Raw genomic sequence first — 22,191 nt, 5'->3', positions numbered from 1 at the left:
AGCATAAGTGTAATGAGTTGGGCGGTTAAGAGTCCCTTGACCGTACCAGGGACTCTCACACAGCGAAGACAGGGAGTCATGCAGACTGTCTCAAGGACTCCTGCTGTCTGGCAAAACCAACAAAAAAAACCAAAAGTAGAGATAACTAGTTCTCTCTTAACAACCTTGAGACATCCCAGTCCTGCCCTGACAACCTTGGAGCATCCTGTATCTGAATTTTAAGTCCTTCTCTGGCAGTCCTGGAGTCTTCCTTATCTGAAGTGTAACTCACATGATATGATGCCAGCGCAGATGGAATCCCAGTAATTTGCTGATGACTAAAGCCCATTATCTCACAAACCTATAAGCAGCGGTACTGAGACCCTTTAAGCACTCCTAGCCCGCGGTGGGCTGTGACCAGCATCTCCCTCTGAGTGGGACGCCTCTTGGAGCTCGCAAACTTTCCTGTTTGCGAAGATCAGAGGTCTGTCACTGAAAGCTGACAGTACTGGGCTGATACTCTCTGTTCCTTGAGGCTCGACCCTTCCCCTCTTGAGAAGGAAGCCAAAGCATTTGACGTGAATATTTTCACTGAACTTGAGGGGAATTTTTAACAGGTATATCTCTTTTGCTTGCTTTTATGTATGTCTCTTAGTGCCTTTATGGATGTGTGTGTACTAACCTGAATATTCTATAGCAAGTATATTACAAGTTACTGCTTTTTAAATCTATACTTAAATTGCTTAAACTTTATTCAACTGTGAATGAATCTCAGGCTGTTATTAGACTCATAATTCCTTTAGATATAAACTGTTGACCAAGTCTGGGACTAGGAGTCGATCTAGCCATACCTAGACTCCGACAAGAGTTTAGAAAGCAAGGGGTTCTTCTCTGAACCTCGTGATTCAATGGGAGGGTCTCCCTTACCTTTTTACATTCCTGATCTTTGTACAAATCACGAGAAATCAATTCTAACTTGATTTTTCTTTGTATATATCTGGTTTTTTTAACTTACTGCATTTTCAGTCTCTGTATACCTGATTTTAGTCTGATTCTAACTTAATTTTCCTGTGTGCATTTCATCCATTTATTAAGTAGTAGAGTGAACCTTGCCATCAAATTCTGTGAAGCCACACTTTTATATAAATTCCTATTAAATAATTTTTCTTTTGCTAATACCATTGGAAATGATTCTTTAAGTGGTCCAAACCACTCCATTTCATGACACTCTGGCTTAGACAGTTGAGGCAGATTGGAATTTCATGACAAACTGGTAATGCTTGTTACGGAGAGACTTGGTGCAGCTCACAGTGCTGCAAGGTCAGTGGATAAGGAATGGCTCTTTGCTGGTATGAGACTAGATTGTTTTAACCATTACCTGAATCATAATGGGAAAGTGCAACAGTTATCTTCAGAGACAATACTAAAGCAGTAAAGCAAATCTGACCCAATTCTGGGTTCAGTCCTTGTTCCTATCACTGTTCTTCAATGTAAAATAGTTACAGGATTAACAGAAGTAGGAGTGAATTTGGGAATAGGCTGTGCAACCTGGAATTCTTTTCATCACTCCATATAAGATTTTTAATATAACACTTGTGTCCTTCTTGGTGCTGCTCTTTGTTGTGTACGTATTGTGTGTTTGGGGTTTTTTTCTGAAGGTTTCTTCACAAGAGATTAAGATACAGGCTTGAATATTAGGCTGCAGAGAGTTTAGAATCAAGTGTATTTCTTGGAAGAGTTTTCTAATCACTGTGCAATTGTATACCAGCTGCTTCCAGCTATGATCTTAAACAACAATTTTTAAAAATCCCATTTTGCTTATTTTGTGGGCACCTGGCCTTATGTGATTACATCTGCTCGCAGCAAGAAATTTTAGGTTCTGTTTCATAGCTGAATCGAAGACAGTATTGGCAAGAGCTGAGTGCTTGGCTGTGTGATGTGGGTGTTCCTGGCCATGTGTGGAAGGTTGGTTTGTAGATACCTAAGGATTGCTTTGGTCCAACAGAAATACCCGACAAATCTCAAAAGCTTACGCTATGGATAGGTTGTGGTACAGTCCTGGGGAACAGGATAGGAAGAACCCCTGATCGAAAGCAGACTTTGTAGTTTCGTATTGGGTTTCTGTGGCAACGTTTTGGTAGCAAGGGTGCTACAGGGGTGGCTTCTGTGAGAAGCTGCTAGAAGCTTCCCTTATGTCCAACAGAGCCAATGCCCCCCAGCTCCAAGACAGACCCGCTGCTGGCAAAGGCTGAGCACATCAGTGACGGTGGTAGTGCCTCTGGGATAACAGATTTAAGAAGGGGAAAAAAGTTGCTGTGGAACAGAAACTGCAGCTGGAGAGAGGATTGAGAATATGTGAGAGCAACAGCCCTGCAGACCCCCAGGTCAGTGAAGAAGGAGGGGAGGAGTTGCTCCAGGCGCCGGAGCAGAGATTCCCCTGCAGCCCGTGGGGAAGACCATGGTGAGGCAGGCTGTCCCCCTGCAGCCTGTGGAGGACCCCATGCCAGAGCAGGGGGATGACTGAAGGAGGCTGTGACCCTGTGGGAGGCCCCCACTGGAGCTCCTGGCAGGACCTGTGGCCCTGTGGAGAGAGGAGCTCACGCCAGAGCAGGTTTGCTGGCAGGACTTGTGACCCCACAGGGGACCCACACTGGAGCAGTTTGTTCTTGAAGGACTGCAGCCTGTGGAAGGGACCCATGCTGGAGCAGTTTGTGAAGAACTGCAGCCCATAGGAAGGACCCATGTTGGAGAAGTTCATGAAGGACTGTCTCCTGTGGGAGGGACCCCATGCTGGAGCAGGGGAAGAGTGTGAGGAGTTCTGCCCCTGAGAAGGAAGGAGCAGCAGAGATAATGTGTGATGAACTGACCCCAACCCCCATTCCCCCTCCCCCAGTGCTGCTGGGGGGAAGGAGGTAGAGAAAATTGGGAGTGAAGCTGTGCCCAGGAAGAAGTGAGGGGGCGGGGGGGGTAAGGTGTTTTAAGATTCAGTTTAATTTCTTGTTACCCTGCTGTGGTTTGATTGGTAATAGATTAAGTTAATTTTCCCCAAGTCAAGTCTGTTTTGCCCATGACAGTAATGGGCATGATGTCTCCTTGTCCTTATCTTGGCCCACAAGCCTTTTGTTAATATTTTCTCTCCCCTGTCCAGCTTGGGGGGGGGGGGGCGGGGGGCGTGATAGAGCCAGGGTCAACCCACCACAAGTTCGGCCCAAATGATGGAGCTTTTGAGGTTCTTAATCATAGCATCATAGAGTGCTTTGGGTTGGTAGGCACCTTTAAAAATCAACACTCCTTCTGTAGGCAGGTACATCTCTCAACTAGGTCAGGTTGCTCAGAGCCCTGTCCAATCTGATCTTGAACACTTCCAGGGATGGGACATCCACAACTTCTCTGTGCAGCCTGTTCCTCTGTCTAACCACCCTCATTGTAAAAAAATTCTTCCTTATATCCAATGGAAATCTACCCTCTTTGAGTTTAAAACTGTTGCCCTTGTCCTGTAACTACAGGCCCTGGTAGAAAGGCTCTCTCCACCTGTCTTATAAGCCCCCTTTATATATGTAAAAGCCACAATAAGTTCTCCCCGGAGCCTCCTGTTCTCTAGGGTGAGTGTCCTGGTTTCAGCTGGGATAGAGTTAACTGTCTTCCTAGTAGCTGGTAGAGTGTTATGTTTTGGATTTAGTATGAGAAGAATGTTGATAACACACTGATGTTTTCAGTTGTTGCTAAGTCGTGTTTAGACTAAGTCAAGGACTTTTCAGCTTCTCATGCCTAGCCAGCGAGAAAGCTGGAGGGGCACAAGAAGTTGGGAGGGGACACAGCCAGGGCACCTGACCCAAAGTGGCCAAAGGGGTATTCCATACCGTGTGACGTCCCATCTAGTATAGGAACTGGGAAGTGGGGGCGGGGAATCGCCGCCTGGGGACTGGCTGGGTGTCGATCAGCAGGTGGTGAGCAATTGCACTGCGCATCATTTGTACATTCCAATGCTTTTGTTATTGCTGTTGTCATTTCATTAGTGGTATCATTATCATTATTAGTTTCTTTTCTGTTCTATTAAACCATTCTTGTCTCAACCCACGAGTTTTACTTGTTTTCCCGATTTTCTCCCCCATCCCACTGGAGGGGGGGGGAGTGAGTGAGCAGCTGCGTGGTGCTTAGTTGCTGGCTGGGGTTAAACCATGACAGTGAGCATCCCCAACTCTCTTAGCCTTTCCTCATAGGAGAGCTATTCCATCCCTCTGACCATTTTTGTGGCCCTCCTCTGGACCTGCTCGAGCAGGTGCCTGTCTGTCTTGTGCTGGGGGCCCTAGAGCTGGATGCAGTAAAAGCCTTTTTGAGAAAAGCCTTTTTTAGTCTAGCGCTTCCCCTTTTCCCCAAACAGAAATGTATTTTAAGATACATATGCTAAAGCTCCTTTTCTCCTTCCCTACTTCCAAAAATGTGTATGCATGCTTTATGTAATGCAGTCTGTTTTAGTAAAAGAGGTAAATAATAATAGGAACTTAATTCAGGAAATGCTGGGATTTTTGTCTGTAATATTTAATTCAGTCTTTTTCTGGTTCAGGTTTTTTGTGGTGGCTGTTGCAAACGCAAGTGCAAACTACAGTACATGGAGAAGGAAGCAAGAGTCTGTACTGGCTGTTATGATCATATTAATAAAGGTAAAAAGGGTTTTTTGGTAATTGCAGTAATCATTAAAGGAAGAATAGGTACTGCTAGCATCTCTGTTAACCTTTGTTCTTTTGAGGGAGCTTCACTACTTTAATTGGTGTATGTTTTTCTATTTCTGATGCGGAGGGAAGAAGAGAATAATTGTACCTCTTAGTTGGATTTCAGTCCTTATTTTAAACTTTGAGTAGCAAGCTGGTTATTTTTTATTTAAAAAAAAAAAAAGTTTGAATTCCATAGGACTAAATGTAAAGTTATGCTGTTGGGTTATCTGTGGCAGGAGTCTGGAAAAAGTGATCCTTCCTCCACAGTAGCCTTCTACGTGTTTAAAGGCCATACCCCTGCTCATTCTCACAAGTTATTTGCCCATTTTATGTAGCTTTCTGTCCTGATATTTTTATAACTCACCTAAGAGTAATACAGTACTTGAATCATAAGATAACCTTTTCTTAACTGAAAGCTAAGCATGGATGCTTCTGGAAACATCAGGAGAAAAAATTGAGGTCCTGATTATTAATATTTAAATAACAAGTTGAAAACATACCAGACTTTTAATACACTACCTGCATGGAATTTGACTTGATAAATGTGATATATGTATTTGCACCAAGGTACAGGGATCATATGGTTCAATGTAGTCACTGCAACAGTAGTAAGAGGTACAAGGAGGTCTGTTTCTCTTAGGAGCAAATTAGGCAGATGTGGAGGTAAAAAATCAAGGCATCTACATTTTCTTCTGTACAGTAGCTTGGGTGTTCATTTTTTATAACTAGCTCACAAATTGTGCACTGCTCTTGAAAAAAAAACAAAACAAAACAAAAAAAAACCCAAACAAAAACCAAACAACAAACCACCCATAATACTGCACTGCAAATGAAATTTAATCCATTGTGAGATCTTAAAAACTAATCACATTTTTTTAGCACAGGCATTTGAAAGGATGATGAGTCCAACTGGTACTGTCCCCAAGTCCAGTACCTCCTCTGAGTGTTCTTCTGCTGTCCCACCTTTGGAGGAAGCCCAGATGTCTGGTAGTGCTCGCTCTCCTTCACCTTCTGCATTGTTACCTATCTCAGTACTTAAACAACCTCGTGTTGAAGGTATGCTAAATATAGTATAATATATTTAATACTTTCAGAGTATCTTTGGAAATAGTTGTTTATTGCACCATGGATACTTACTTGGCATAGTGATATTTTTTGTGGGAAATGGAAACTCTGTGAACTGGGACACTGGAAAGTTACTTTTAGTTCCCAGTTTTGATGCCATGTATGAGCCTGACCAAGTCTGTCTTAAGTCTCCATTTATGAAATGTGGATGTTACTTTTTTCATTGTCCTCTCTGTTATATTGTAATTTTTTGTGTATGTAAATATTACTTCCATCATTTTTATATAGCTTAGGAGATCTCTGGCTTGTGTTGCAACTGCCAGTCTTACAGTAAAAAAAAAACTTGCTGTTGAGGGAAGAGTTGCTAGAGAGAGCAATAGGGGTTCATTCTCTATGTAAATATGAATGATTAGTGGCTAAGTAGTGTCTTTGTTCCACTGTTATTAAACCTGACCTTCTTCAATGAAAATATATTTTTAAACAAAGCAATAAGCTAACTTTTTTAGAGTGTATTTCATCTTTTAGTTGTGCTACACATGCCTCTCTTACTACAGAGGGATGATTGAGGAAGTAGCCTTCCTTGTATAGGAATTGATAAATATAACTATAGCATGGCAGCTTCCTCTGCAAGTATGCAATTTTTTTTGCATGTATTTGCCTGACTGGAGACTGGCTGATGTCAAACTGTCTACCTGTGCTTCGTTCCAGTAAACAGATTCTCTATATATTTGGGGGGAGAAGGGGCTTAATTTTTATCCCTTTCAGCTGTTAGAACAGTACAACAATATGAAGCCAGTGTTGTTTTCTTAATCTGTCCTAGGGCTGTGCCCCAAAGAACAGAGGAGAGTTTGGTTTGCAGATGGTATTTTGCCAAATGGTGAAGTGGCAGATACAATAAAACTTTCTTCTGGAGCAAAGAGGTTGTCACGGGACTTCAGTCCAGTAAACCCTGACTTGCCAGAGATGCATATGGTATGAATTAAGAAGTGTGTGTAGGTGAATGAATTACCTCTTGAAATACCTTTGCTTTCTATTGATGGGGCCCTTACATACCATAGTAAGACTTTTGCTTCACAGTGTTTGGAATCTGAGCCAATATTTTATTTATTTTTGTGTGGGTGGCTGTGAAGTCCTTGGACTGAAATATTCTGTAGACCATACTTCAAAGGAAACCATGTTTGGTTTGGGGTGTATGTGAACTTTAAAAATGCTATGGCAGAAAATTTTCCAAAACAAGTTTTTTTTTCTACACAGCCTTCGATTAACTACTTTTATGAAGGTAGCTTCAGCCATAGTTCTGAAACCTGTCATTAACAACATGCTTATAGTAGAAGTTTGTGGGTTTTTTTCCTGTGGCTTGCTATAGTTTGCCTGTTGGATTAGACTAGCTAGAAGTTGCATAATGCCCTAGAATACTACACTACAGGGTGCAGCAAAATCTCTGTGTTGCTTCTAATGTGAACTAATATTGAACTGAGAGGGGGATTGTTTTTTTAATAATAGATCATATTCATGGTGTTGAACTAGTTGCACTTGTACCACTTCTTTGGACTTCTGTTGTCAAGTTTGCTGTCGAAAGATTTGGAGAGATTCCTCAGATGGAGTCTTTTTAAAACAAAACATAGCTCTGAAGCCCTGTCTCAAGTGGTAACAAATTCGATGATTCTAACAGTGTTCAAGAGGGTTTTTTTAAAACAAATCAGTAAAGCTAACAACCAGACCAGATCATTATTATTTGTATATGGAGGATCTGAATGGTTACCATTCATGTAAATCAGCATGTAAATCAGCTTTAATTCATGAAGAAGGGATAGTAGTAAATGGGACTTCTTTGAAGAAGGAAGGACTCCAATAAGTTGCAGTAATCAAAAGGTATAGCCTGTCTTCTGGTTTTGGGAAAGAGTAGGATATTTTCACTTGCAATACATGAGCAACGTCTAAAATTAAAAGCAGCATGGACAAAGTGAGTGGGAAGCAATTAGTTGGTGGTTCTTGTATGCAGCTTCAGAAGCTCAAACAAAAACACCATACTGCAGCTCTAAAGCAAAGGGTGTACTTTACTAGGTAACACATAATCCTGAACATGCTGCCACAGGATACTATGAAGGTCAAAAATGTAAAGTGATATGAAACACCGGCAAGCAAATTTGTGGGGAGAAAGTCTGTTAGAGGGCGATTTAGTCATGTTTTTGTCTGTGTTTGTGGGATGTTATTTTGGGTGCTGGTGTCTTTTTATTTTTCTGATACATGTATCCTCTAAACAGAGAATTTGCTGGAAGCTGATGGCATACCAGGAGAACTATTACAGGGCAAGCATAGAGTTGTTAGCTTTTTTTCTTGTTGCAATGAAATGTCTTCCCTATTGAGATAGGATGCAAGTCTAACACACTTGAAAGGTGATAGTGCACCTCTTGATTTGTTTTGGGGTTTTTTTTATGGCAGCTTATATCCTAATGTGCCTATACTCGTAGCTTGTCATATCCATTTCTCTGGGGGAGCAGCATAGGTTTGACTCCAAACTAGAAATGAATCAGACTGTAAAAAACTAGACTCTGCTATTAGTACATAGTGTCAAAATAGAAATAAATACACTTGCAGTACTGAACTGCTGATCCCAATGATGGCAAATTACAATGATAACAATGTTCAGTAGCTGGTGAGTGGGGAAACAGTAATACTAAACAGATTCTTGGAGGAGTACTTGGTTTATTGTTGATTGTGTTACATCTGACCGTTGTATGCTAAAATGACCAATCTGCAGTGCTCTGATATGAATTTCATGTTACCAAACAAACAAATTAATGATGCATCTTCACCTAATGTAACTCCTACAGATGGAAGGGGGGGGGAAAAAAAAAAAAAAAAAAAAAAAAAAAAAAGAGAGAGAAGATCCAGGAGAGATTTGGTGGTTTTCTTCTTGGTTAGAGGAAATGCATTCTTAGTATTTGTGATAGATTTCTTTCTCTTTTTGCTTCTAGAATGCTAGTAATGAAATTTCAGCTTGTTGTGAGACAAGAGTGTAGATTTTTTTTTTTCTTCTTCATAGGCTGCCAACGCAGTGGAAGATGGCATACTAACTGATGTAAATCCAAAACTGAAGGAAGAAATTGATACTGTTACAAGAATGGAGAAACCATGTCCTTCTGTTTCTTCAGATGATGCACAGCAGTCTGTTCCAGGCCAGAGTGAGGTGGTACATAGGTATAAATCTGTAACTCTGGAAACTAAAGAATGCTCTCCTACTACAGAAGCTGAGAAGACTAGTTCCAGTTCAGTTGATCAGACTGCAAGTGGTGTCCCCATTAGCCCTTCAAGTTGCAGAGCACTGTGTGGTGTTGAAAACTGTGTTCGTAAAGAGATCAGCCTTGTTCCTGATGGTGATAAACTGCCACCACTTTTGCTTGCAGTGGATGAAAAAGGAAAAGGTAAAATTTGAGAAAATTGTTAAAATTTAATCACCTGATAGAAGATTTCTAAATATGAACTTGTGTGTATATAATTTGTATTGTAATACAATTCTGATCTCTCACTAATTGCTGCACATTGGATTGTTGGATAATTAAACATGCATTATTAACAAGATCAATATGTTATGAAGAGAGTACTTCATCACTTAAATGCATTTTAGTAGTGACTGTGCATGTTGATGGTAACTAACAGTACCAGTATATGGATGAGGAGACAGCATACGCAATTAGTCAGTAATTACCAAATAAATGGTAGCCCTAGTTTGCACCTTTGTTACAAGTTACTGCTTTATTTTTATATGTTCCTTGAATCTTAGGGTAAGCTATTCATTGGTTGATAGTTAGCTATTCTAAGTTTGAGAATTACCACCCTCTTAAGAGAGGAGGATGGGACAGCCTTCCAGATGCTGTGATCTGTAATTCTTGTTTTAGATAGTTGGCTGACATGTTGAACTGAATCAGGTGTTAATTTCTGTAGGTCATCTAGTGGAAGAATGTCCATCTCACCAACAGGTCACCTTGCTTCTTGTGGAAGGAAGTCCTAATCCGTTAACTTTTATCCTAAATGCAAACTTGCTTGTAAATGTCAAGCTAATAACTTGTAAGTAGTGCACGTTTTCTTTTCCGTTAAATCCAGCTTTCTTTTTCTGACTGTAAAACAGCATTGCTATGGTATCTATCTTTTTAATTAAAGATTCTTCAGAAAAGTGCTGGTACTTCTCAACAAATGGACTACATGGTTTGGGTCAGGCAGAAATTATCATTCTGTTGCAGTGTTTGCCAGATGAAGAGATTTTTCCTAGTGAAGTATTCAGATTATTTATTGACATCTATAAGGATGCAATGAAAGGTATGTAATTTTAACGTCTAACTTCTTACATTGTAATATCTTCTTGCTGATCTTTAAAGCTGGAAGTTGATACATAATTTTTCTTGTGGTATTTGTAGGTATCTAATGATTCTGTTGAAAAACCCTGCAGTGTTAGCCTTGGGCTCTAAATAACAGGAAGACAAAAAATCTAAGTTTCTTTGTTTCATGTACTTCTGTAAACATCCTGTTTGCAGGGGTTTTTGTGTTGTTCTTCATTTATACTGTGTTGGAGATTCTGGGTGTAAGTCCTTGAGTTTAGGACATCTGGAACTTCATTTGTAGAAGTACAATACTCTTATGTATATAAATATTTGAGGTCTGTTAATCAAAGTTCATCAATTGGTGTGTGCCAAAACATTGTACACTCTAGGGGTTTTGGTATTTGTTTGGAAAAACCTCATTTCATATTCAAGTTCATTTAGTTAATAAATGTAGAGCATTTAGTCTATGGGTTTAGATGTCTGTCAGACTTTCAGGAAGATGTGAAATATACCACATCGCTGACAAGTCTGTAGGAGACCACTGGTTGGAGTGGTTTTCTTGACACTAACGTATTACGTCTCTGGATGTGCAAATACTCTCTGTCCCTCTTTCTGCAGGAAAATTAATAAGAAACATGGAAAACATCACTTTTACTGAAAACTTTCTCAGTAACAAAGAACATGGAGGATTCCTGTTTGTTTCGCCAAGTTTTCAGAAACTTGAAGATCAAATTCTACCAGAAAACCCTTTTCTTTGTGGCATTCTTATCCATAAGCTAGAAATACCCTGGGCAAAAGTTTTTCCAATCCGTTTAATGTTGAGAATGGGAGCAGAATATGGGGGTAAGTTTTAACACTTTAAATAGCTGTATAAATGTATTTTCTAAAGGGAATTTTACGAGATTTTTAGACAAGCAAAATATTTAAAATCATCTTTGCAGTATTTTTTATTACACTTGTGTAAGACTGATGTTTGTTTCATACACAGGAACCCACCTATTGAGGCACTTGGGAATTTACATTGTCCTGCTAGACTCCCTTAATTTTTTTTTCCTCTTCTTAGCTGATGAGAAAGCTAAGAAACCAAAACTGACAGTAATAAAGTATCAAAATGCCTTACTTTTGTTGTCATGGGAGAAAGGTTTGAAGGGAATTTCACAAACCCAATTTACAACTCTGACAAATTGGGGTTTTGAATTGAATTACTGAAATAGAGTATATTGGCAAAATATTACTGCTTCATAAAATGAATATAGGTATTCATTACTTACAACAATAACTTACAAATTAATACATTTGAAATCTCTAGGCCTGTAAAAATGCAGGAGGCATTCTTTCAAAGTAAGATGGATGAAGAGCATGTAAATGTGCACCACCAGAGGTTGTGCAGTGACACAACCTCCATGTGGGAATTACCTTCCACAGTCTGTTGCAGGCTGATGGGAGCATTTTCTGCTCTCCCAATGAGATTCACATTGACACTGCTCCAGTCCCAGCAAAGAAAAGTGTTCATGCAGAGTCCCATTGCCTTGAAGAACAGATAAAGCTAGCCTGAGCAAGACCTGAAAGTAGATACTGCTCTTAATGCTTTCTAGAGTTCTTGTGTACTTGCTTGAATAGTGCAGACATTTAATTTAGTGATATAGGTGCTGTTTTGCTTCCTGTTGCACTGCTGCTTGCTTAGGATTTAGAGCAGGAGTTGAGATAAGGTGCTGCCTGCAGCAGTTGCTTAAGTGGCATGGATTTCAAAAACATGTCATACACAACTTTCCTGACCTGAATGCATTTTTGATAATTAAGCCTACCATTCTAGAAGCTGCAAGTCCATAAATATGTATCACTTGCTTGTTTATGGATTTCTTGAGTCAATAGCAGATTTCTACTGGCCAGGCTTCTGTCTGCGTGTTGACAAGGGTGGTAGCTTCTTTGTCATTCTTACTTCGCTTACCAAGCTACTTTTTTTTTTTTTTTTTTTTTTAAACCAACTTTGCGTCCTTGACCTCACAACCCTGACTTCGCTATGCTACTTGTTTTGTTTTCATATGGCTTCATACTGTGGTCTGTGGTCTCCTGCATGTTAATGCCTTCGCTAATTTCCATCTGCATATATTTCCCATTGCAGCCAGGGACCTTTTAAAGCATGTTACATTGTATGAATATCCTCCCTCACTCTATTCTTGCTTATCAATACTAAGTGGTACTTCACTTTGTATTATAGCATTAACATAGAAGCAGATGTTAACCTGTATGGTATTCTTATTCAAGCATCTACGAAGCCTTGCAACCCCTGCTGCAGCTGGTGACCCAAAGACTGAACCCAGGATGTTTCCATCCAGATCACCTATTGCAAGATACATAGCTGGCAGAGCGTATGAAAGCAGCAAAAAATCTCTGCCACAAAATTACTGCCACTAGGAGAGTAACTCCATGCAATGACATTGCACCATGGCTGGGGAAGCCATGCAGTGGGCCAAAGGACAGTGCATGACAGAACTAGACAAGGGCTCTAGTTCCTTTGGCTGGTCTGATACTGAGATTAAGAAACGTAGGCTATAGCTGAAAATAAAAATAAGTGCTTGGATTAGCAAGTTTTACAGTTGTTCATAGGTAAACATGACCTTTTCTTTTTTTCTTCCCTGACTCTAGCATATCCAACTTCTGTAGTAAGTTTCAGGGACCGGAAGCCACTCTTTGGAGAGATTGGACAAACAATTATGAATCTACTTGTTGTGAGTAAATGTTTTATTCTCTTCCCTTCCTGTTGTAATTTAGATTATGTAAAATATCCTCAAAACTCTGATTCTTGAAAGCAGAGTTATTTTTGGCAAAGATGAAGAGCTAATATTTTTGTTCTTCATACCTGACTTGAAACTTTCTTACAAATGAGTGCAAGTGAGTTAGGAAAGCTGTATCTTTCATGTTATTTGTTACGTATTAGTTCTGGTAGTAAGAAATGGCTTTAAATGAATGAGAAAACTGTTGACATTTACATAGAAGCTGATAGTAGTCATTGTTGAGTTGCATTTTTCTCTTCCAAGCATTGGTGTGGTGTGGGAATTCTAGTCTTAAGTCTGACCATTTTTGAAATGTGAAGGAAGACTTGACAGACAGAAGCTGTGGTCTAACTGTAATAGTAATTACTTTGTCACACAACCTTACCACAGTTACGCAGTCTGACTGTCTTATGTGAAGAAGTTTTTGGCAAAATCATCAGAGTAAGTCAAGTCCGGAATTTGTGCCATTGCCTGAGGAAGTTTTTCCTCTGTCACCCAACTAATTTGATTTGAACTTCCAGTAAGCCTGTATTCCTGACCAGTAACGTTCTTCATCTAATACTTATATAAACTTATCCTTAATGCCATGATGAAAAGTGCTGTAAGGCTATGGAAAGAATTGCATGTATTACTTAGATGATTGCAAAATCCTCTCCGAAGGGTCTAGAGACCATTACAGCTGAGATGAAACTGCAGTCTTTGGCCCCTCTTTCTTTTCTGCCACTGTTGATGTCCATATCACTACATAAGGAGTCAATCAGAGGAGTTGCACCATCTGAAAAATAGCATGTGTTTTTCTCGATGGGGGAATCTTACATTTTAATTCCATGAGCCAGCTCCCTGTCTGATTGGTGAAGTGCCAGTACCAGTGTGGAATTGCATCTTCAGACTTTGAGGAATCTTAATGTTGTGCTGCTGATGAAGCGAGCTTCTATGGAGTTTATTTTCAGCTGAATTTGAGTTACTCTGATTCTCCTTCATAGCTGTCTTTGTAGTGTCAGCTTGAAGCAGGCAGTGGCAATATGTGCTCCTTGGCAGGACTACTTCTTTTGATGCAGCAGGAGTTTTAATCATTTTAAGATGACTGCAGAATGTTCTCTTGATGTTACATTTTTAACTCCCTGTGGTGCAAATCCTCATTTAAAGATCATATAAAATCTTGTACCACATAAGTGACTGAGGTAGTGGTAAATGATGGAGGTGAAGGGCATCTGTGGTGTATATCCTTAATATTGTTAAAACAATGCCAGTTCAATTCAAACTTGGAATGCAGTGAGGTGTGTTCATAAATACCCTTCTTGCTACAGCTGTGCTGATTGAGGAAGGTACTGATTACCTGGCTTAGCTGGTGACAGGAGCCTTTTCTAATCTTTTTTCAGCTGAGCTATTAAAGGCAAATAAGACCATTTTATACCTAAAGTTGTTCTCTAGTCTGTTTTATTCCAGAAGAAATTTTGCAGAAGTGTCTGAGATGATGGATGATAACTTCTGTCAGAGCAAGGTATAAGGAACAGTGTGGTATTCAGGCTATAACTCAACAAGTTAGAGCTCTAGGGGACAGGGTGTGAATCTACAAACTAATCTAGATGGTGGCTTCCATGCTTTGCTGTTCTGTCGGAGAGGAATGGTGCGTGTTGAAGTATTTTGTCATCTAAAACACCGTAAGATCCTAATGTGCACGAAGTAGCCATAGTCTAGATACCCCACTGGTAGATAGACCTGCCTTGTCAGTGCTATAAATTTGTGATATATTCACTAAGGTACCTTTCACATACATTACACTAGGAAGAAGGTGATGACTAATTCTTCAGCCACCCTTAATGTCATTACTCTGTAGAAGACTCAGAGGTGTATGTAAGGTACTTTTATCTAGGTGATATTTGTTATAAAAGGTAAGAAAATTATACTTAATTGTCTGCTAACGTAAAAACTTTGTCTGTTGTAGGACCTTAGAAATTATCAGTATACTGTGCATACCATAGAAAATCTGTTTGTTCATGTGGAAGTGGGTAGAAGCTGTATTAAAATACCGCTAAGGAAGTATAATGAGGTGAGTAAAACCATCTTGATTAGCTTTCTAATCAAAACTGCTTTAGACTATTTTTCATATAATACCAGTCACATTTTAGCATGAGCTCTTTAAAAAAAAAAAAAAAAAAAGGAAAGAAAAAAAGGGGTGGTTCTTAGAGGCTGTAATGTTTTTATTCTGTAATCAGTTTCCAGGCAGCTCTGCAAGTGAATCTCCACTTGATAGCAGCTCTCTAGATTATTTTGCTATTTGCTGTGCAGTAGACTTTTTAAACTGATGTAAGCATGTGATGGGGGGAGGGCATGAAATTTTCTGAACACACATTTCTTTCTTCCTGGATATGTTGGAAGGTGGATAATGATGAGTGAAAAGTTGAGCTTTAGGGTAACTGTTAAATGGTGAAAAATCAGCAGTTTCTTCAAAATCGTTTAGCATGTATTTTCAAGGATTCTCTCTTACACATTTCCTGATGATGGTGTTTTGCTTAAAATGTAAAAAAAAAAAATCTTTCCTGCCAGTGTAGTTTTCATTACAGTTTGTTTACTTCCGCTTTAACAAAAAAAACCCCTGAACAGTAAACTGCATGAGGCTTAATGGATATTTTAGCCTTAAGACCAACAAAATCCCTGCAACTGATGCTGCATTGTCCAGCAGTACTCTGACTTACTCATCTCTCTCAACTGAAGTAGTATTTTTGATCATGTTTAGTGTTCCTGCAGCTAGTCATGGCAAACTGTGTTGTTCAAACTCTCTGGGATTAACTAAGTGAATAATTCTTGGGATTTGTTTTGAGAGCTGGATTTTTCTAATGTCTTGTATTTAAAATGAGTACTGCAAAGTGAGATTTGTCAGTTTAATGACAAATTTTGTATTGACAGGTAATGAAGGTGATAAACTCTTCTAATGAACATGTAATTAGTATAGGAGCAAGTTTTAATACTGAAGCAGATTCTCACTTAGTGTGCGTGCAGAATAAGCACGGCCTCTATCACACACAAGCAATCAGTGCTACTGGACATCCTAGGAGAGGTAAGCTGTCTAGTTTGGCTTGTGGAGAAAATCACATTTCTAGAGCAGAAATGTAAGTTCACTTCTAGGCTGCAAGGAAAATACATATTCTCAGTAAGTTGTTGAGACAAAAAGTTCAGCATTCAAGCATCAAAGGAATTTAAATGCAAAATAAAATATTGCTGGTTTATATCAACACTTAGCTACCTTTTACAAATGTTATGTTAAATGGACACTGATGCTTTTTTCCTCTCTGTTTCTAGGATGTTATTAATACAGCTTACATTTTCAAACATAATCAGATTCTTTACATCTTTCAAAATCTAAATTTAATATTATTGGTGTGAATTAGGCGATATATTTACATATGTAAACAAATAGTCTTAGTAACTGAGTGTATGGAAATATGATAACAGTGAGTACCTCCATACAACACCTAGCAAACTGATAAAACCACCTGGCCAGAGAAGAGTGCAGAGGTACCTTTTAGGTTCTGAAAGTAATACAGTTGTGCAGCATGGCAGTTCGTCTGGGCTCATAAGTCATGCTTTTCAACAAGGCCCATTGGCCCGTTGTTGGGGGGGAATTCCAGATCAGTAGGGCTGTAATCTTGCAATCACCAGTGTCAACCTGAAATGTTGTTCTGTGCTTCATTAAGCATAGCTACTTAGCATGTTCTTGTTTGAAGCACTGTGTGCAACAGATTTATGCAAGGGTTTGTAGCATAGAAAGTTGCTTATGTCATCTTTTCTTTCAGTTGCTTTTAGTACCACTGAAAATGATCTAAACTTCAAGAATATCTTCTGTAAATAAATTAAATTTAGAAGTTGAACAGCATGCCTGTTTTAAAGGACCAAATAAAAAAAATAAATTAAAAAAAACCCACACCACTGTTTCTTCAACTGTGTCTCCTCTTCATATACAAAGGTTTTTTGGCTTGCCTGGGTTGGCTTGCCAGCAATATCTTAAAAGGATATTGTATGCACTCACAAAATAAGTTAACAAAGCTGATCTTTTTTGCCAAGGTCCAATTAGAAAAAATTCTTCTTTCTTTCGACAATTATGTTTCATATCATCCTGTCAGTAAGGTATTTCTATTAGCACTTTCAGTATAGTAGTACCTTTTTTGCCTGCGTTTTTAAAAAGGAATGCAAGTTAAATGTTAGTAGTGACAAACTTAAGTGACATGAAGCGGTAATCACTTTTTGTTCCTACTTTTTCTAGTTACAGGTGCAAGTTTTGTGGTGTTTAATGGAGCTTTAAAAACATCTTCAGGATTTTTAGCTAAATCCAGTATAGTTGAAGGTAAGAATTTTGTCCTATGTCGCTTCTTCTTAAGAGAACTTAAAAAAAAAAATAGCAGCAGTCTTGTGCAAGATCTTTATTTTTTTCTCTTTTCAGGATTTTTAACTTTGTAGAATACCTGTTGCAAACAAATGCTATATAAAAATACATGCTAGTTCACCTACTTGTTTGAAAACATACCAAGTTTTAACTCTTTTTGCTTTAGTCAATGCAAGTCTTTCCTTTATGGCTGCCTACATCTGGAACTATTTTCACTGTTGTGTTGATGAGATACATACATAGACACATAAATGCAAAATACTTCTAAGATTAGTCTAAGATTGATCTTTTAGTCTTAGTTCTGTTCACAAAGATTTTCATTACTTCCTCTTTCATGTAACATTTAATGCTGTAGTTGGGGGATGGAGTCCACTTGATGTGCGTTTATTAACGAGCTGTAGGAGAGGGTTGTCCCAGCAGAATTTAAGCTAACATTCTACTAAAAAGCTATGCTACTCTTTCTGTAGATAAGTTGGAATTTTAACTGGTTTTTTTCTAGATGGACTAATGGTACAAATAACACCAGAAATGATGGAAAGCCTACGTCAGGCGTTAAGAGACAAGAAGGACTTTAAAATAACTTGTGGAAAAACGGATACAGGAGACATAAAAGAATATGTAGATATTTGCTGGGTAGAAAATGAAGAAAAAACAAACAAAGGGTAAATGTATTACCAAAGCAAAACATCTTAGAGAATTCTTGTTCCCAATTTTCAAATATCCACCTTTAACTTCTTGAAAGTAATCTGAGGTATTTTTATTGAAAGAAAGTACTTGATACTAAACCTGGAAGGGGATAGAACGGTAAACTGCTTGCAATCCTCTAGATGTCACTAACAGAACAATTTTGCTTGTAGTTCACCAAAATCAACAGAGTTTTCTGTGTTCAGGAAGGTGTCAGGAAAAGTGTGTGAACCCTCAGTTTCCTTTGAACGTCCTCTATCAAATCAGTAATTGGTTTATTGTGGAGATGCAATTAATCCCTTTAAGCTTCCTTGCGGGGTGGGGGGCGGGGCTTGGAAGTACGTTGTACTGCCCTTGGCCATTCACCACTTGGCATGCCAGCATTCAACAAAGCAAAATGAGATGCAAGACACCTTTATTGGATGTGATTCAAATGCTTGTTTATGTAGCTTCAAACTTTTAATTATACATCACTAACTCAAAACTTGTCTCACCTTAAGTAGTTTCTCAGGCTACGTGTTTGACTTGGTATGCCTTTGTCTGTGGATTCTCTGACCAATTAGAACAAACAGTGGCTTTACCTAAGATGGTTTATAGCTTCTTAAACCTGTAAGGTTAGGTTTTTATTAAGTGCTGTTTGTTCCCTATTTAGGATATTTCTTTCTGTAGCATCTGTATTTTCATGATGCAAGTCCTGTATTACATTTTGTTGTAAAGCTGTTTAAATAGCCTTTAAGGATGGCTAAACATTGTTTTATACAAGTTATTCAATCTAAATCATAAAACGTTGTTTTAATTATTAACCATACTATTATCTTCCATAGCATTTTAAGCCCAGTCGATGGAAAATCATTGGAAGGAACTCAGCATGAAAAAGTACCACACGGCAGAGACTTTGAAAGAGAGGGAAAAGTTCTGAAGTGTACCGAAGTTAGTAAATTACATTGTTCTTGAGCCTTTTTGATACTTTTTAGAATAGTTAAGTGGTAAAGTGATCATACTAAGTGATAATACTAAAGAAACTAAGTTAGGTGATGTATAGCCATACTGATAGGCAGAATGTTCTCCATAGCTCTTTGATAAGTTTACATACTTTTCATTTTTCTCCTCTGAAAAAGACTAAGTCTGTTAGTATTGATAACTCTATAAATATATAATCCAGATATTCCCATGGTCACTTAAGTATTTTGATTGAATAGATGAAATACTAAAATACTTTGCCAGCAAACAAGCATTATAGCTTGCTGCTTTCTGCATTATATGTATACTGAATTACTCTTTTCCTTACTTTCTAATATAACCAGGCTGCTGACTGCCCTTATCCTTTCTGTAATTTCAGGTGTACTATTTTCTGAAGGACCATGAACTATCCGGTCCTGTTCCTCACCAGTTTGCTAAAGAGATTGCTGTTGCCTGCAGTACTGCTCTTTGCCCACACCTTAAAACCTTGAAAAATAATGGGATGAATAAGATAGGCTTAAGAGTTTCTATTGACTCAGATACGGTAATCTTTCAACTCTTATTGCAGACATTCCATTTCAACGGAAATCTCTTTCTTGGAAAGATGTTGGATCTCTTTCTGAATGTTTTTAGTTTTTTGCCCTACCCCAGCTCCAGACTGAGGATGAAATTTCACGAAGAAGCTGTCTTAATGACTAGTTTTTCTTCAAAGTAGTAGTCCTGTTTCCTTATTCTGCCCAAACTCCCTAATAGCTGCTTGCAGTAAGCTACCAGTCCTTCCCTAGTTCTAACTCTCTGGCACTCATCTGCCTCTAAGGTAAGTCAATGTAGAGCATCATAGAACCAATTTTCTGATGCTTTTCTTGAAGTATGTAGTTTTCTGCTGCTTTTGCTCCCTGATGTAGTGCAGTAAGTGATAATTGCACCAAAATCTGTACAGCAAAAAAGGACAGGTCTGCCCAGCTGAGTATGGAAGAGAGGGGAAGGCAAGGCTATCCAGCATGTGACGCCCCTCAAAAGATTACAAAACAGCAGAACAGTTTGGTTCCTTGCCTCTGAAGGTGTTCTTACCTTTTTTGAGAGAAGCTGGAAATACAGTCCTGAAAATCTAGTTTTCTGTAGTATATTTTGAAATTAATAGTAACTGTGATAATAGGATGTAATTGGATCGCTCTTCAACATCAGACTGAAGCAGTCTGGGACACAGAGGAAGAGGATGTGTGGCCCTGTAAACCCAGGGGAATATTGCATGCTTCTCAATGAGAAGCCTAATTGTCTGTGATTGACCTCAAAACCCATCCAGTTGCCAGTGTTTGTTATTTTGTCACTTCATGCTAGCTGATATATTCTTTTACCAAGATACTACACTTCTGCGTTATCTTGTTAATATGAAAAGTAATATCAACCTTAATGTGTTTTCCTTCTAGGTTGAGTACTTGGCCGGATCTGGAGGCTACCTTCTTCCACAGATCTATCTGAATGAATTGGACAGTGCTCTGATTCCTGTGATTCATGGTGGGATGTCAGATCCTATGAGTCTACCAGTGAAAATTGAATTAATATTTTTCATCAGAGAACATCTGTTTTGATGAGGCTGATTACAGGCAATACACTGATTTGCTAGATCTGAACACCAAAGTTATAATGCTACAAACACTAAAAATGTTGAAGTTTCTAAACCTGTTATGTTTTAATAGATTTTCAAACTTTTCTAAAACCCTCAAGTCCTCTCTGGTTACTTTGCCACAAAAGAACTGTAGTTTGTAATGTTTCCTAAAGTTCTGAAAGTTTACACTTAATACAGGTGCAGAAGAGGGCAGGTTTTGTTACCTCTTTACACAGTTGTAGCATTTACTATATGTAGTGTAACTTTAAGCCATACTATCTTGCCTCTTAACCTCAGACAAGTGTTACTAAAAATCGCTGTGGTTAGATCTCATCTCTGCAGCGTGTGCGTTCCATCTATAAATGAGCTAAACACTGAAGTAGAAGCTGGCACAAAACTTCCCTTGCTGTTTGAGATTCAAATATGAGCTCTTCTATAGCTGTCTGCAAACTTCCAGCGTCAGTACAAAATACAAGTGCACACTTTCTGACACTTGTTTATGGTCAGCACAAGGAAGAATTTTGCAGGTATGTTTATGAAGACTCTGTAGTTGAAATCCTCAACATTATGATGTTATGCTGGTGCTTCAGGAAAACATGCTCTGAATTAATTTTTTTACAAAGTAACTGATTTCCTTCTTGTATTTATAAGGATTTATCTAACTAAATGGATGCTATTTTTATAAATACTGCTGTTTTTTTCTTTACTCTGTGCTCAGCAGTCCTCATACAATTTGACCTTTCAAGGGTTAAAAAAGAACAGATTACCCTTGATGTAATCTACACATAGCAATAAGTCAGACAAGAATTCTGCAGAATCCGTTCTGCTCCTGTCTACTGCTTTTGCCACCTCTTAGTAGCCACGTTTACTTTCAGGGAGAATTGATGTATTAAGTGTGAATTTTCATGAACAGATTGATTTTTGGTGTACCTGAGCTTCTTGTATAGTACATATTTTTGATATTGGGTCATTAAGATCTATTTATGTATTTGTGATGCATGTGATTTGTACTGAGGTTCAGCAAACCATCACTGGGGTTTAGTAACTGTCACAAAAGTGTTTGTCAAGAACAGACCCAAAACTAAAGATACACGAGTTCTATATTGTTTTCGGTAAAAATGGTGGTGCAACTTTATAATGAGACTATTGAAACTTTGATGCCTTCTTGATGCTAATAGGGGATATTCTACGTTTTTGTATCAAAAACAATTGGTAACTTAACCTACTCTGCTCTGCTGTTACCTGTGCTTCAAAATACTGGTTGTAGAAGGGTGTAGGCTTCAACATGTTGCCCTGCAGGAAACTGAGGCCGTGTTTGTGCTAATTAATGTAACTTCTTCAGAGAAACTGCAGTTACGGGGAAGAGCTGAAGACGACACCACGCGGAGTATGAACAAAACGCCTCCTTGCCTGCAAAGAAGCTGCAACCAGACAGTCGAGAAACCACCCGTGGCAGACTGAACAGCAGCTGAGGACTCAGTGGGTGGGAGATGGCTGTTGCCCCGGCACCCTATGGGTAAACCATCTCTGTTCGTAGGGGTAACCAGAGGAACAGCTGCCTCTTGCCACTTACCCTGTACTCTCTCCTTCTAAGTAACGATCAATAAAGTTAACTAAGCTGCCTGATCTCTTACGTTTGTTATGAAAAAAAAAAAAAGGACACCTTCTGCGTGGATGGGTCTCGCCTTTGCGGCGCTCCGGGGGCTCTCTC

General features: G+C 38.8%; 1 protein-coding gene across 10 annotated transcripts in view; it reads left to right on the top strand.

Moving 5' to 3' along the window:
• The window catches only part of ZFYVE16 (zinc finger FYVE-type containing 16), a 34,543-nt gene extending 12,437 nt beyond the window's left edge, over positions 1-22,106 (top strand). For 3 of the 10 annotated variants that reach the window (XM_041120974.1, XM_041120975.1, XM_041120976.1), the window contains exons 4-17: positions 4,544-4,640; positions 5,571-5,747; positions 6,577-6,728; positions 8,803-9,181; positions 9,702-9,824; positions 9,918-10,073; positions 10,694-10,918; positions 12,722-12,804; positions 14,795-14,899; positions 15,757-15,907; positions 17,111-17,191; positions 17,730-17,892; positions 18,739-18,844; positions 19,254-22,106. In XM_041120974.1, coding sequence (XP_040976908.1) covers positions 4,544-4,640; positions 5,571-5,747; positions 6,577-6,728; positions 8,803-9,181; positions 9,702-9,824; positions 9,918-10,073; positions 10,694-10,918; positions 12,722-12,804; positions 14,795-14,899; positions 15,757-15,907; positions 17,111-17,191; positions 17,730-17,892; positions 18,739-18,844; positions 19,254-19,589 — 2,334 coding nt within the window. In that variant the 3' untranslated portion in view covers positions 19,590-22,106. Of the gene's footprint in view, positions 1-4,543; positions 4,641-5,570; positions 5,748-6,576; positions 6,729-8,802; positions 9,182-9,701; positions 9,825-9,917; positions 10,074-10,693; positions 10,919-12,721; positions 12,805-14,794; positions 14,900-15,756; positions 15,908-17,110; positions 17,192-17,729; positions 17,893-18,738; positions 18,845-19,253 lie in introns of those variants that run through there. The other 7 variants (XR_003921875.2, XM_030004147.2, XR_003921878.2 and 4 more) reach the window with 7 other exon arrangements.
• Positions 22,107-22,191: the final 85 nt, after the last annotated feature.

The sequence above is a fragment of the Aquila chrysaetos genome, chromosome Z (genome assembly GCF_900496995.4).
Source record: "Aquila chrysaetos chrysaetos chromosome Z, bAquChr1.4, whole genome shotgun sequence".
Classification (NCBI taxonomy): Eukaryota; Metazoa; Chordata; class Aves; order Accipitriformes; family Accipitridae; genus Aquila; species Aquila chrysaetos.
This window is presented reverse-complemented; position numbering and strand designations above follow the sequence as displayed.